A 15062-nucleotide genomic window follows, 5' to 3' on the forward strand; every position below is an offset into this window, starting at 1 on the left:
GACAGAGAGAGACCAGCGAGAGAGGGAACACAGCGGGGAGAGTGGGGGAGAGGGAGAAGTAGGCTCCCCGCAGAGCAGGGAGCCCGATGCGGGGCTCGATCCCAGGACCCTGGGATCATGACCTGAGCCGAAGGCAGACACTTAACGACTGAGCCACCCAGGCGCCCCGATCAGCCTTTTTTCAGCTCGTTCCTCTGCCAGTCAGTGAGGCCTTCCATGGAGCAGTTTCTAATCCTTTTAGTTTCTGAACTTACAGGAGATAAACAGAGGCAAGAGACTGGCCGTCCCACATCCAGCTGTCCTCTGACCCACTCAATCTGTCGCCACATTTTGTACCAATGCCCTCTCTTGAACCCAGCTTTCCTCTACCCCTGTGTTCCTGTTTGTCTCCACAAGGCACTTGGCAGGCTTTCCCTGACTATCTTGGGAAGCAGAGCCCCTGGAAGCTGAGGTGCTCTTTGCAGAATACTGTGAACTACTGGCAGATTTAACTTTATTATGTGAACTAAGAACAGTTTGACTAGCAGACTCTCTTCTGTATATCTGATATAAAAACCACAATTAAATATATCCGTCAAACCACAGCGCCAATCTGACTAAGCATGACTAGCTCTTTCCAATTCTTTCTTAAACGCTCACTTGTAGCTTGCTTATTTGTCTTGCATTCTATGAGAGCTCCCAAGCAGATAGGTGGTAGCAAATGTTTAAGAATGTTTAAGATTTAACACCAAGCCATGCTTAAGATTTAAGACAAAGTGCCATGGGATAACCTAAAATTGAGAGCTAAATCCATGGACTCATTTGTTTCTGTGAGCTGGGAGAAGACCACCTTCATTGAGTTCAGCCATGGTTTGAGAGTCACTGCGTTAGCATCTGCTGGATGGAGATTCTGGTCAACTCCCTAACCAACACCCAGAACATAGGGTGGAGCCATATCCTGCCCGTATATAGATGGCAATCAATTCTGTCCAATTTAGCATGCATTTATTGAATCCCTACTCTGTGCCTACCCTGTATTAGGCCCTGGGAGATACAAGAAAAGTATATAACACAGTCTCTGCCCTTAAGGAGTCCACAGTGTAATAATAACTACTACTACTGAAGGAATACACCCTGCACTGTGTATGATAAAGGGTGTTAACATGCATATTCTGATGGGATGCTCTCAATAACCCAGTAAAATAAAGATTATTAGTCCTCATATACAAATGAAGAAACTGAGGGTCAGGGAGGGAGGGAACCTATCTCCATACAAAGATCACACAGCTAGGAACCACAAAGGCAATAGTTAAGCCTGACTTTTTAAACTGTGGTCTGACTTCACAACTTAGGTTCTTTCCAGTGAACAAGCCATCCCTTCAGATATGCGGGACAGAGAAGGAAGGCAGGTTATATAGTTAGGCTCCTTGGTTTATGCGCTGCTGGAGGACAGAGACAACATCTGTGTGTTCTTATTCAGGGCTTGACGCAAAGTAGACACCCAGAGCATGTTTGTTGATGTGTGCCTGATTGCCTGATCTGGGAATGATCAGTGGGATGCTTGAGAATGAAGCAGGGGGAAGACTTCTTTCTTTTTTTTTTTAAGATTTATTTTGGTGGCGCCTGGGTGGCTCAGTTGTTAAGCGTCTGCCTTTGGCTCAGGTCATGATCCCTGGGTCCTAGGATCGAGCCCCGCGTCGGGCTTCCTGCTCGGTGGGAAGCCTGCTTCTCCCTCTCTTTCTGCCTGCCTCTCCCCCTGCTTGTGCTCTTTCACTCTCTTTCTCAAATAAATAAAGGCAGAGCTAGAAGCAGGCAGAGGGAGAAACAGGTTCCCCTCTGGGCAAGGAGCCCGATGCGGGACTCGATCCCAGGATCCTGGGATCATGACCCGAGCTGAAGGTAGACGCTTAACCCTCTGAGCCACCCAGGCATCCCGGAAGACTTGTTTCTTGTCAGCAGTGGCACTTGGCCTTAAGCCTGGGTAGGATTTGGGTGAGGGGGGTAGGGTAGAAAGGAAGAAGAGTGTGGGCAAAGACTCAGACTGGACAGAGCCAGATTTGACTCTATGGGGACAGTCATTCTGCTCTTTGTTCCCACAGACTCAGGGCTCAAGCCCAGTGACACTAGATCTCATCATTCCCTTCCTGAAGCCAGGGAGCTGTGTCCTGGTAAGGAATCCTGCCCTCACTCTGTACACAGCCCCCTAGCATCTACTCTACAGGTGGCAGATGGGGCAAATCCAGTCTGCAAAAATGTTTGGTTTGGCCAGCATGGTGTTTGAAATTGGAATGAGTTGCTACCATTTAAATATTGGAGAGGTCATATTTTAAAAAGCTGATTTCTGGCTTCTCCTGGAAAAATCAGAAAACCTGGTACTCTGTGTCCACATTCAGGCATGGTGACAATGCGCTTGAGCTCAGTGGCATCTGATTACTTCATTCAGGGCCTGTGCCTTCCCGGTCCTCATGGACGCCCTGGCCAACTTCAAGTTTATTTTTTGGGTTGCCACTCTTGACCTGTTGTGTGCCCAGCCAGAGCTGGACCAAACACAAACCCTGCGCTGGAGAAATTCCCTATCTAGGGGGATTCCCCTTCTCTGTCCCCACTCAACTTCCCCTGGGAGGAGGGGCTACCCTGGCTCACAGTGGGGGGGCTCTGTGCCCTCAGGTGTGGAGGTCAGATGTTCAGTTTTCCTGGAAGCACCTCTTGTGTCCAGATGGTGAGTTCTTGGGAGAGGAGGGGTGGGATAAAAAGGAGGTTGGGCCCTGAGGAGCCTGGCTTGGCCTCACCCTGCTTGACTCAGTCTCTCGTAGACATCTGGGGCTCTTGATCCTGGCACTGCTGGCCCTCGCCACCCTGTTGGGCATTGTTCTGGTCTTCACCCGCCGGCGCCCACTGTCAGGTAAGCTCACTCTGGGGGTAACCTGAGGATTCAGATCTGCCCAGTGCCTAAGCTAGTTGCCCCCCCACCCTTCCCCTGCCTAGGCTCCCTTGCGGAAGAGCCATGCCCCTGCTGCTGCCGCAGGCTCTCTGCTACCCAAGGTGGTGAGCCTCAGGCCCCCTAGTGGTCAGGAGTGGTTAAGGCAGAGCAAAAGTCCCTCTGAGCAGATGGTTCACTGTTCGTGGTCTCTGGGAAGAGACCAGTAAGGCGTAAATCCAGCGGGCGCTGCACCTGCCAAACCTGGCGCCCTAGACCTGGCCCCTTCCGGGCGCTTTTATCTAATTAGGCCAAAGACACCCTATAGGCTAAAGTTGCCTTGGGTACTCACCCCCAGTGCAGATAAGGAACCAGGTGGGGCACCGGATGAGTTAGCCCCAAGGCGGGGAGGAGGGGTAGAATGGGGGTGGAGTAGAGGAGGGGAAGTGCTGGGCTCTCCCTTAGCCCCCAACCCTGTTCATCTGCTGCTCCCGCCCCCAGGCCCTGGCCGAGCACAGCCGGTGTTGCTCCTGCACGTGGCGGACTCGGAGGCGCAGCGGCGCCTGGTGGGAGCGCTGGCTGAACTGCTGCGGACGGCGCTGGGCGGCGGGCGCGACGTGATCGTGGACCTGTGGGAGGGGACGCGCGTGGCGCGCGTGGGTCCGCTGCCGTGGCTGTGGGCGGCGCGGGCGCGCGTGGCGCGGGAGCGGGGCACCGTGCTGCTTCTGTGGAGCAGTGCCGGCCCCAGTCCAGCCCGCGCCCGGGATCCCCACTCGGCGCCCCTGCGCGCCCTGCTCCGCGCCGCCCCGCGCCCCCTGCTACTGCTGGCTTACTTCAGTCGCCTCTGTGCCAAGGGCGACATTCCCCCGCCACTGCGCGCCCTGCCCCGCTACCGCCTGCTGCGCGACCTGCCACGCCTGCTGCGGGCGCTAGACGCACGGCCTTCCGCCGAAGCCACCAGCCGAGGCCGCCTCGGGGATCGGCCTTGCCTGCGGGGTCGCCTGGAGCTGTGCCACCGGCTGGAACGCGAGGCCGCCAAATTTTGCCCACCGAGGCTGAGCAGAGGCAGGCGTAGGGGTACTGGCTGGATCCCCTGAATGAGCCTTCTACCCTAGAATCCTTGGGGTGCCTCCTCAGGACTACTGGCCAAAAATCCTTATGCTCTGTCTGCTAGCCTGGGAGCAGAGCACCTCCCTCGCTGTCCCAGACCCTTCCCTACGTGTCTGGCTTCTTCCTCCTGTTTACCCTTTCGGAACCAGCAGGGAGAGTCGCTGTTTACTGAGGGCTCCACAGCTCCCAGTTCTCTTGGGGGTGGGGGAATCTTCCCACTTCTTTTCTTCAAAATTCCAGGAAGAGTAGTCTGCACATGCTCCAGTCCAAGCTAGAGAGGTGTGGGACAGAGGTAGGGGAGGCCGGAGCGATGGCCATTCTGAGTGAGGCGTAACTCCAGTGGGGGGAGGGGGGGAGGGGAGAAAACCCCTTTGGTGGGGGGCGGGGCAGGGATACTGCTTTCCCGGACTGGAGCCCTGCCCAGGGGATGGAGGGAGGGAGGGAGCCTGACCCAGGTAAAGAGGTTTTGGCCCTGGGTGTCCAGGGCGGAGGTGGGACAGTAGAAACCAAGATCAAGAAAAATGAATAAAGGCCAACATAATGGATAAGCTAAGAGACACGGTGTGCTTCTCTAGGGTGCCCAGGGTACTGAGTTGCAGGAGGGGTCAGCACAGCCCTGCCTGGGGATTGTTATGCCTCTGTTTGTGGGCTCCAGTCTTCCATGTCCACACCCACAACCACATCCTTCACATTCTCACAAGCAAAGCCTCTGAAAAGGCAAAGGAGGACCTGGAAATCTTGATCCTCACCGTGAACAGGTTCAGAAAGGTCCATTTGTCATGCAGCCAGCCCATGGCAACAGCACAAATGGGACCCCTGTCTGCCTGGCTCTGAGTCCTGAGTTCCTTCCCTCCCTACCACACTTGAGCAGAGGCCAGGAAGTGGTGAAAAGCCCACTTTCTGATACCCTTTGTCCCTGCCTTTAGAGCTCCTGTCCCATAAAGGGTCACTGAGTCCCAGGGCAGATGTGTGAAGGGACCGGGGGTGCCCTGTATGAGGGAACCTAATGGGCACCAAAATCCCGGATTCACGGTGGCAGTGGAAATGCCCCAGCATTGCCCAGGCCCTTTTCCTTAGGGACTCCCAAGGTGAGTAAGAGCTCCCTCACTCAGCTGTGATGCCGCCACCCTCTTCAGGGGCCCCTCCCAGCCAGGTGTCAGCGGAGAAGGAGGAGGAGGAGAGGGAAAGGAGAGGAGGCCACCACCCCAGTCCAAGGCTGCTGGCTCCCAGGCCTGGTGTTGGTGGGAGGGACAGGGCGGGGCGGGAACAGCCAGCTGCCTGCCGGGAGCCAAACCGAAAGCACTCCGGCTGGACGGGGACAGGATTCAGGACTCCCGGGAGAGGGGGTGCTCAAGCCCGCACTGGGACCCCAGGCTGAAGAGGGATTCCGGCCCCTCGTGCCCACAGGCTTGGGGCTGAGTGGGAGCAGAGGTACCGTGTCTGCCCCCCCCTTTGGGGGGGGCAGGACAGGGCCTTGGGCCTTGGTGCCTCCTGGTACCTGGAAGATGCCTGTGCCTTGGTTCCTGTTGTCCTTGGCACTGGGCCGAAGCCCCATGGTCCTCTCTTTGGAGAAGCTTATGGGGCCTCAGGACACTGCCCGCTGCTCTCCAGTAAGTCTGGGGTACTGGGAGGGTTGGGGACAGCTCAGGGTTCAGTCTGCTGCCTATCGGAGGCCCTAGCCTGGCTCCTGTCACTGTCACTACCACCAGAACTGCCCTGGCTGGTCTGTCTGGTGCTGATGGGATAAGAGAAGAATGGGGAGGGGGCAAGAGCTGGATTTGTCCTCTCCTGGGAGGGGCTTGAATGGGGAGCCCCAGAAGGGTGGGCAGGTATACGAGGCAGGGAAAAAATGCCTAGATTCAGTGGCATAAACTCTTGACTCGTCTTTACCTCCTTCCCAGGGCCTTTCCTGCCACCTCTGGGGTGAGTAGCCGTACTTTTGGAAAGGAAAGAACTGCCCAGGTTGGCGGAGGGAGGGGAGATGTTCCAGTTCTCTGCCCCCACCACCCACCCTCAGCCCAGGAAAGAGCCCAAAGCTCCTTGGCCCTCTGGGGGTGTCAGGTGCAACTAACCTCTGGATGATGAACAGCTTCAGCTCCCACCCCACCCTTCGTGCACAGATGGTGACGTGCTCTGCCTGCCTGGGAGCATCGTGTCTGCCCCGGGCCCTGTGCTGGTGCCCACGCGCCTGCAGACAGAGCTGGTGCTGAGGTGCCACCAGGAGACTGACTGTGACCTCTGCGTGCGTGTGGCCATCCACTTGGCTGTGCATGGTGAGCAGGTCATCCCCTAACTGTATGTGCACATGTCAGCGTGTCTGGGATGGGCACAAGGACTGGGGAATCTGTCAGGCGGTCCTGTGCATCCTCAGTGTTCTCCTGGAGAACACCGGCCAAAGGACCCCCAGGTCAGCCTGGTCTCCCTGTCTCCCCCCACCCCCACCCCAAGGCCCCAGGCCTGGCCCCTGCTTCTCAGCACTGGGATTTCAGGAAGGAAGCCAAGCCCAAAGCCGGCCCAGAGCTGGGGCCTGACCTGGGCCTTGTTCTCGGGTCCTTCTAGGGCACTGGGAAGAGCCTAAAGATGAGGACAAGTTTGGAATAGCAGCTGATCCAGAGCTTGAGGAGCCTAGGAACGGTGAGGAGAACCCGGCTGGCCCAACTGCCCCAAGCCAGGGCCTTGCCTGCGGCCCTGGAGCCTGACCAGTGCCCCGCCCTGTTGCTCACAGCCTTTCTCCAGGCCCAAGTGGTGCTCTCCTTCCAGGCCTACCCCACTGCCCGCTGCGTCCTGCTGGAGGTGCAAGTGCGTGCTGCCCTCGCGCGGCCTGGTCAGTCTGTGGTATGCGAAATAATAATCGTAGCAGTAGCCGTTTTCTAAGTATGACGTCCTGAAGTGCTCTCGTGTGCGTGTTATGTCTGTGTGCTGACTCTGGCAGGGCTGTAGGCAAGCCCTTTCCGCCCTTTCCGCCTCTGTTTTCCTGTCTGTAAAACGGGAATAAAAATAATCCTACCTCATATGGCTGTTGTGAGGAAAAGATGAGTTGGTATGTGTAAAACAGCTGATGTAATGCCCGGCACTGAAGGGTCTCAGGAGATTTCATTCTCCCTTTCTTTTGTAATCGTCAGAGGTACACATGAACTAGGCATTATTATTACCCTCATTTTCCAGAGAGAGAAACTGAGGTTGGAGAGGGGAAGGCTGTGGGCTGGATCCACTTCTCTGGACTTCCTGCTATACCATGTCTGCCCTGTGTGTTGACCGTGGTGCGGGGTGTTGGGGCTTCTCCCTACTTCAGGAGGCCACATGTGTTTGGAAGATGTAGCTCCACTTGGGCCAAATCACTCAAACCCTTTGACTTCCCCTCCTGCCCCCAGCTCCCAGCCAATCTCCTCTTGCCTGGAAAATTGTAGAATGGGAGAAAAATCTGCTGGTCCACCTCAAAGGGTAGTTGTGAGGACCACTGAGGCATTGGGTGTGGGAAGGGGTGTCCCACATTTGTGTTGGGGTATCTGATCACCTTAGCTTTGGCCACGTGATGTGGGACAACAAGGGTGGGGACAGGGACTCCGATAGCTACGGCCCTTATCCCTGCCCAGCTGATACCCCTACTGAGGGTGTGTGCTTTAGAGCTGGGGGCTTTTAAAGGAAACACTAGTGGGAGAATTTCGGGCCTTACAGTATAGAGTCATTGGTTGGGGGAGGAGGTGAGTGGAGTTGTCCACAGAGAAGCTCAGAGCCCTTGGCCCGTATTCTGAGCCCTATACCACCAGCCTTCCGCCACTCCTTTCCTCACAGGGTTCTGTAGTATTTGACTGCTTCGAGGCTGCTCTGGGGGCTGAGGTGCGACTCTGGTCCTACACTCAGCCCAGGTACCAGAAGGAACTCAACCTCACACAACAGTTGCCTGGTAAGTGGCCCCAGAGCCTCAGGGGCCCCAAGTCCTGCCCCTCCCCACCAGTCTCTTTCTCCTCTGGCCACTGCCATTCTGCTTTCACCCCCTTCCTAGTCCCATCCACTCATAGGCAGGGGTCTGAGCTCCCATCTCCCCCAGAATCTGTTCCTCTGTCTCTTCTCCCCAGGTGATATTGCTTCCCAATGCCTGAGGAAGGTGCTTTGGGCACTAGATAGATGGGGTGGTATTTAAGGGACAAGGAGCCCCTCCCAGTGCTCCCCATGGGTTGGATTGCCCCCCTTCTTTCTTTGGCCCCCAGCCCCACTGGAGGCTTTTCTGTGATCTCTCCTCAGACTGCAAGGGGCTTGAAGTCCGGGACAGCGTCCAGAGCTGCTGGGGTAGGGGCTATGGCCAGTAGGGCTGGAAGGAGGGAGGGGCAGGGTCTGGAGTGTGAGGGACCCTTGGAGGTGGCTTCAGGTCTGGGCTTGCCACAATCCAGATGCTCATAGCGCTCATTAATTCATCACACATCTGCAGTAGCTCCTACTCTGTGCCAGGCGTTGGGAATATGAAGGTGAATCTCTCACTCTTTATAACAAATATATTTACTAGTACCAGGGACATCTAGAGGCCCAAAGTATTGTCAAGATTATGGTATACCCCACTATCTACTATATATCAAAATAAAAATAATATTAAACCATAAAATAAGGGCTAGGCAAGTCAAGGCTCTGATGATTTTTCCCAGGCACTATTTGAATTTTATTTTAGCTTTGTTCATTTTTCGTGTTGTATTTTCTTTTTTACTGTGGTATAATACACATACAGAAAAGTGTGTAAAGTGCACTACTTTTAAAGTCCAGCTCAGTTAATTTTTACATATGTATACACTTGCGTAACTATCAAGATATAATCAAGATATAAGCAGTGTTGTTTTTGAACTCTTAAATATTTTTTTTTAAAGATTTTATTTATTTGTCAGAGAGAGAGAGAGCACAAGCAGGGGGAGCGGCAGGCAGAGGGAGAAGCAGGCTCCCCGCTGAACAGGGAGCCTGACGTGGGACTGGATCCCAGGACCCTGGGATCATGACCTCAGCCGAAGGCAGATGCCCAACCAACTGAGCCACCCAGGCACCCCAAACTCTTAAATTTTTTCAATTTTATTTCCTTTTTGGTTCCTTAAGTTTGGCCTGCCTCTTTGGTAATTCATTAGAGACTACTCAGCACCAGAGCTTTGAGGACACAGATACACATCATGCATCTCATGTCTTCATTCATTCAGTAGACACTGATTCACTTATTCAACAGATATTTATTGAGTAGTTACTCTGCCCAAGAAATAATCCTAGGCACTGGAGATAAGTCAATAAACAAAACCGACAAAAATCCTTGCCTTACAGAGAGGACATTCTAGATGAGAGTCAGAGTCAGGATAGGGGTGATGGAGGACACAATAAACACATGGAGGTGTAAACTATGCAATAAGATGTGACTAGTGTGATGGAGAAGATTTGGGGAAAGGAAGGAGGATAAGGGAGTTGGGGGTTGCAGCAGTCAGGGATGGCTTCCCTCTGGTGAGCAAACCCCTGAGGAGGTATGGGAGGAGCCCTGTGGGTATCTGAGGGAAAAGCATTCCATATGCAGAGGGAAGAGCCAGTGCAAAGGGCCTGAAGCAGGAGTATATCTGGTGTGTTTAAGTATGAGCAAAGAGGGCAGCGTGTCTGTGGCAGATTAATTAAGGACAAGAGTGCTAGGAAATGAGGTTAGAGTGGGTAGGGTCTCGCAAGCCATTGTAAGGACTCTGGCTTTTACTCTGGGAGTAATTTGGTAGGGGGTCATCAGAAGGTTCTGAGCAGAGGAGGATGATATATCTTACAGTGGTTACAGGATCCTTCTGGTTGCAGAAGGAGAAGAGTTGTGTCAAGATACTGGGCTGGCTGCTAGGGACAAAGTCTGGTCAGAGATGAGGACACAGGCTCTCACCTCCAGGGGTCTTCCAGTCTCAGGGATATGAAGGAAACTAAAGGGTCAGTCGGAGGGGCATGGCCAGGGGTGGGTATGCAGAAGAGGTGAAGGAAGTCCCCCTGTCTTTGCCTCCCCCCAGCCCTGCCCTGGCTCAGTGTGTCTGCCGATGGCGATGATGTGCACCTGGTGCTGGACGTCTCTGAGGAGCAGCACTTTGGCCTCTCCCTGTACTGGAACCAGGTCCAGGGCCCTACAAAACCCTGGTGGCACAGCAACCTGGTGAGGCCTCCCCTTCCCCAAGTCCATTCCCACTCTAGGCTGAGGCCCATGCTAAGGATGCGAGCGCATTATCAGAGCGGACCCTTGAGGAGGATATAGCGACCCACACCCCAAGCAAGGAACCTTGGTGACGGCACTGCTGCCTGCCTGGTTTCCTCAACTTTGGCTTCCGGCCTTCCTGCTCCTCATCTTCTCCAACTTCTCGCCTTCTGTTTGTCCCACAGACCGGGCCACAGAACATTACTTTGAACCACACAGACCTGTTTCCCTGCCTTTGTATTCAGGTAAGAGAAGAGTCCAGCTAGGTGCCAGGGGAAGGGGATTGGGGAATTGGTGAATGGGGTGGCCGTTACCCTCCTTGTCTTGCCATCCTCCATATTCCTCTTTGAGGTCGGAACTGTTGCTGCCTAAGGTGACTAGCCCTTTCCTGACCTTTGCTGTCCTGTCTTCTGCCTGTTGCAGTCTCTGAATGCTCTTCCTGATCCTCTATCCACAGGACTCCTACTTGTTCTTCATGGCCCCATTCAAATGCCACCTCCTCCTTGAAGGCTTCCCCTAATCCTCCAATTGCCTCTTTGTACTCTTCTGGAAAGTAGAGCATGTGCTGTGAACTCAGACAGTTTGAATCCTGACTCTTGCCATTTGCTAACTGTGTGATCTTGTGCAAGTCACTTCACCTCTCTGAGCCTGTTTCTTATTTATAAAATGGAAATAACAATACCAGCCTCATAGGACTGTTAGAAAAGGAAGTATCCAAGCTTCTATATGTTGGCTCTTTCCTCTTCTTTTTTTTTTTTTTTTTAAGATTTTATTTTTAAGTAATCTCTACAGCCAATGTGGGGCTAGAACTTAACAACCTTGAGGTCAGAAGTCACATGTTCTACCAACTGAGCCAGCCAGGCACCAGTCTTTCCTCTTCTGATTGCACATTTAAATGGTGATCAGGTCCCATCTATTTTATCTCTGACATTAATGCCTGTCCTTTCCACTGCCTGAAATGCCCTCACTTCTTTTCTATACAACTAAATCCTTCCAGCTCAAATGTTACCTCTTTCCCAAAGCTTTTCCTCAACTGTCTGGCCTCTCCTGTCTTCCAATCTTCTTGTACTTCTGTCTTTTCTTGTTCATTTATCACTTCCTTTCTTATTTGGGCACCTGTCTCATTTCTTCTTGCACACAACAGATGCTCAATAAATGAGTGATCAGTTTATTAATTTATACATGTTTTATCCTTACTAACTTTGTAATTTCCTCGAAGGCAAGGAAATAATACCTAATTCAAATTTAGTAACTCCCCTAGAAACTTGCACAATGTCTAGCATGTAGTGGGTGCTAATTAAGTCTGTTAAAGGAATGAATGAATGAATGAAACTCTACTAACTAGCACTGTGATAGAACACATAACAGATGTTCATGAAATGTTTGCTCTGATATAAACATCCCTACTGCCAAGCACAATGCCTGCCACATAGTAGGTGGTCTTAATTAAAAGTTTGCTGAATAGATTAATGTATTATCTCTACTGCTTACCACAGGGCTAAGCACAGAATAGATGTGCTTTAAAAGTTTATTGAAAGAAATGGGGTGCCTGGCTGGTTCAGTTGATAGAGCATGTGACTCTTGATCTCAGGGTCATGAGTTCGAGCCCCACACAGCGGGTATAGGTTACTATATATATATAGTTTACTATATTTATATATGTATATAAACACTTAGCACAGTACCTGGCATATAGTAGGTTCACATAAAGTGACTGTGGATTTATCAACATCCCCACTGCCTACCATGGTGCTTAGACACATAGTAGGTACTCATTAAAGGTCTGTTGAATGAAGGTGTTGCCAGATATTGGTATAGGGTTTGCTGGAAAAATAAATGTGTGCAACTCTAGGGCTTTACAAAGGGCAGAAAGACTGGGCAAGTGTTGATTAAATTTTAGTTGAATGAATGCATCCCCAGTGCCTAGCAGAGGGCCTGGCACATACTCTTGGAGGGTCAGCTGGGTTGAATGGACTAATAGAACCCTGTTTCTTTTCCAGGTGTGGCCTCTAGAGCCCGACTCTGTCAGGACGAGCCTCTGCCCCTTTAGGGAGGGTGAGAAGACCAGGGCTGGGGCCAGGGTGGGAATGGTGTAGGTGGACACATGCTGGGCGCCCAGTGACCCAGCCCTTTCCTTGCAGATCCCCGGGCACACAGGAACCTCTGGCGTGCAGCCCGGCTGAGGCTACTGCCCCCCCGGGGCTGGCAGCTAAATGCACCCTGTTCACTGCTTGCTGAGGCCACTCTGTGTTGGCAGGCACCAGGCGGCGGCCCCTGCCAGTCGCTGGTCCCACCGCTGTCCCGAGCAAATGTCACTGTAAACGTAAGTGAAGCGGTGGGAGGCTCCTGGGATCAGGAAAGGAAGGGGAGCTCAGGGGAGCACATTTCCTGACCTCACCCATGACCCTTTTTTCCACAGAAAACACTTGAGTTGCCATTGCTGAATGCCCACCCCAACCTCTGTGTCCAGGTAAGAAGGGGCACAAGAGCTCTGGGCTAGGGGCAGGACCCCAAGTGGACCCCCCAGATAAATCACTGTCTTCTGGACCCAATTTATCCTTGGGTCACTGGAGCAAAGTTGTTATGGGCTACCTCTGGGAGTTGTACTATTTATTTAGCAGTGCTGTGGGACCCTGAGCAAGTCACTTCACCACTCTGAACATCAGTCTCCTCATCTGTTTAATGGGGATGATAGTAACTACTTCACAGTAGTGAATAAAACCAATAAATATTCCCACCCTATAGAGCTTATGTTCTAATGGAGAAAGACAGGGGGGCCTGGGTGACTCAGTTGTTTGAGCGTCTGCCTTCGGCTCAGGTCACGATCCCAGGGTCCTGGGATCGAGTCCTGCATTGGGCTCCCTGCTCAGCGGAGGAGCCTGCTTCTCCCTCTGCCTGCCACTCCCCCTGTTTGTGCTCTCTCTCTCTGACAAATAAATAAAATCTTAAAAAGAAAATAGTGGAGCAAGACTCAGACTGAGTGAATAATACAGTATCCAAGTGGAGTGGTCAGATGAGGCCTCTTGGTGAGGGTGGTTAGATGAGAAAGGAGTGTAGGAAGTGCTTTGCCAGACATGAAAAGAGCTAATGTAGGGTCATAAGACTCATTAGCACAGATGCCCTCACAAGGCTGAGGCTGAGAAAAACAAAGTATCTCTTAATCACCTAGCCTTGAACCCTGATCTGCCTAACATTAGGTCCAGGATGCAGAACCCCGCGCCCACCCCCCACCCCCCGCCAGAGAGGCCTCCCCTTACTGTCCTTCTCTTCTTTGTGGCCTTGCCTCTTGCTTTTCCCTGTGCCCCTAACCTTGGCTCCTTCTAAGCAGGTGAGCAGCTGGGAGAAGCTGCAGCTACAGGAGTGCTTGTGGGCTGGTGAGTGAAGCCTGGGGAAGGCTTGGGCAGGGCTATTGCAATAGAGGTGGACCCTAGAAGAGCCACCTCATGGGGGTGAAGGTCAGGCATGGGAAGGGGTGGGGGCAAGTGGCCGCCTCCAGCATAGTTGGGTCTCACTCAGAATGGGCTCTCACCCCTCCAGACTCCCTTGGGGCCCTCAAGGATGATATGCTGCTGGTAGAGACACGAGGCCCCCAGGACAACAGATCACTCTGTGCCTTGGAGCCCAGTGGCTGCACCCCACTACTCAGCAGGGCCTCCACGGTGAGGATGAGGGGACCCTCCTCCATGTACCTTTCCAGTTCCATCTCAAGCCTGGCCTCAAATTTCCCCTCCTCTGTGCCAGACCCTGTGCTGGTCTCTGGGAATGTGGGGGTGACTCAGACCTAGACCCCGTTCTTAGTGACCTCTTACAAGTCTCTAGCCCCTCCCCACCACTATTCTGCTCAGCTGCAGCTTGATGGTCTCCTAAGTGTGGTGCCCCTAGGTGACAGCCTCCCTTTGGCTTGGCAGAGGGCCGCTCGCCTTGGAGAGCAGTTACTACAAGACCTGCAGTCAGGCCAGTGTCTGCAGGTGAGTAGGTGGCAGGAGGGCCCTGCCCCAATGCCCAGGGCCAATAGGCCTAAAACTCTGTATTTAACTTCTTCCATCTCTTCCTGTGCCTAGCTGAAGGTACCAGGGAAACTCTCACTATTCCTAGGCAGGGGCCTCCTCACTGTCCCTCTAGTACCCACTCACCATCTATTTCTGCTTATTTTGTGTCCAGCCCTGGGGAAGCCAAGAATTGAAGAAGCATAGTTCCTGTTCCCAAGTTGTTCACTGCTGGCTAGAAAACAGTAAACAGATAACCAAATTCATATGTGCTAAGTATTGGGTTCCAGGGAGAGCTTCAAGGAAGGGTGATTTCACATGGGCCAGATCTGGCATGGAGTAGGCATAGCGTGATCAAAGGCAGAGCAGCTTGCAGGGACCTACAGTGTGTGTGTGTGTATGTGTGTGAAGTATGCATAGTTGAGGCTGGGAATTTGGAGATCAGGCTGGCCAGAACTTGGTGGGTGTTCTGGGGCTGTGGCCTTGGTTTTGTTTGTGTCTTACAGCTGTGGGAAGATGACCTGAGAGCACTATGGGCCTGCCCCATGGACAAGTGTGAGTATTACAAGAACTGCCCTTCCCCTCAGTACCAAGAGCTGGAATCTAGACATTCCTACAGGTAACGTGCAATGGCCTTGTCCTTCTCTGGCTCAGATCAGTCAGAGGGACATTCCTTCCTTCATTCAAAAACCAAGAAGAGGGCGCCTGGGTGGCTCAGTTGGTTAAGCGACTGCCTTCGGCTCAGGTCATGATCCTGGAGTCCCTGGATCGAGTCCCGCATCGGGCTCCCTGCTTGGCGGGGAGCCTGCTTCTCCCTCTGACCCTCCCCCCTCTCATGTGCTCTCTGTCTCTCTCATTCTCTCTGTCTCAAATAAATAAATAAAATCTTTAAAAAAAA

General features: G+C 52.9%; 2 protein-coding genes and 1 long non-coding RNA gene across 24 annotated transcripts in view; 2 read left to right on the forward strand and 1 right to left on the reverse strand.

The window, feature by feature from the left end:
• The window catches only part of IL17RE (interleukin 17 receptor E), a 12501-nt gene extending 7942 nt beyond the window's left edge, over positions 1 to 4559 (forward strand). For all 7 annotated transcript variants that reach the window (XM_081822065.1, XM_081822037.1, XM_081822032.1 and 4 more), the window contains 4 exons: positions 2079 to 2147; positions 2647 to 2698; positions 2783 to 2881; positions 3398 to 4559. In XM_081822065.1, the coding sequence (XP_081678191.1) occupies positions 2079 to 2147; positions 2647 to 2698; positions 2783 to 2881; positions 3398 to 3993 (816 nt within the window). In that variant the 3' untranslated portion in view covers positions 3994 to 4559. The remainder of the gene's footprint in view (positions 1 to 2078; positions 2148 to 2646; positions 2699 to 2782; positions 2882 to 3397) is intronic.
• The window catches only part of LOC145721846 (uncharacterized), a 30757-nt gene that overhangs the window by 12619 nt on the left and 3076 nt on the right, over positions 1 to 15062 (reverse strand). The gene's annotated exons all lie outside the window — the stretch shown is intronic.
• Positions 5294 to 15062, forward strand: part of IL17RC (interleukin 17 receptor C) — an 11749-nt gene continuing 1980 nt past the window's right edge. For 4 of the 16 annotated variants that reach the window (XM_081821954.1, XM_081821962.1, XM_081821983.1 and 1 more), the window contains exons 1-16: positions 5294 to 5616; positions 5908 to 5929; positions 6127 to 6279; positions 6566 to 6640; positions 6732 to 6841; positions 7799 to 7910; positions 8249 to 8293; positions 10000 to 10139; positions 10364 to 10423; positions 12179 to 12233; positions 12320 to 12501; positions 12598 to 12648; positions 13504 to 13552; positions 13716 to 13837; positions 14024 to 14146; positions 14671 to 14719. In XM_081821954.1, coding sequence (XP_081678080.1) covers positions 5512 to 5616; positions 5908 to 5929; positions 6127 to 6279; positions 6566 to 6640; positions 6732 to 6841; positions 7799 to 7910; positions 8249 to 8293; positions 10000 to 10139; positions 10364 to 10423; positions 12179 to 12233; positions 12320 to 12501; positions 12598 to 12648; positions 13504 to 13552; positions 13716 to 13837; positions 14024 to 14146; positions 14671 to 14719 — 1453 coding nt within the window. In that variant the 5' untranslated portion in view covers positions 5294 to 5511. The remainder of the gene's footprint in view (positions 5617 to 5907; positions 5930 to 6126; positions 6280 to 6565; positions 6641 to 6731; positions 6842 to 7798; positions 7911 to 8248; positions 8294 to 9999; positions 10140 to 10363; positions 10424 to 12178; positions 12234 to 12319; positions 12502 to 12597; positions 12649 to 13503; positions 13553 to 13715; positions 13838 to 14023; positions 14147 to 14670; positions 14720 to 15062) is intronic. The other 12 variants (XM_081821972.1, XM_081821988.1, XM_081822012.1 and 9 more) reach the window with 6 other exon arrangements.

The sequence above is a fragment of the Leptonychotes weddellii genome, chromosome 1 (genome assembly GCF_054177405.1).
Source record: "Leptonychotes weddellii isolate Sample4059 chromosome 1, ASM5417740v2, whole genome shotgun sequence".
Taxonomy (NCBI): domain Eukaryota; kingdom Metazoa; phylum Chordata; class Mammalia; order Carnivora; family Phocidae; genus Leptonychotes; species Leptonychotes weddellii.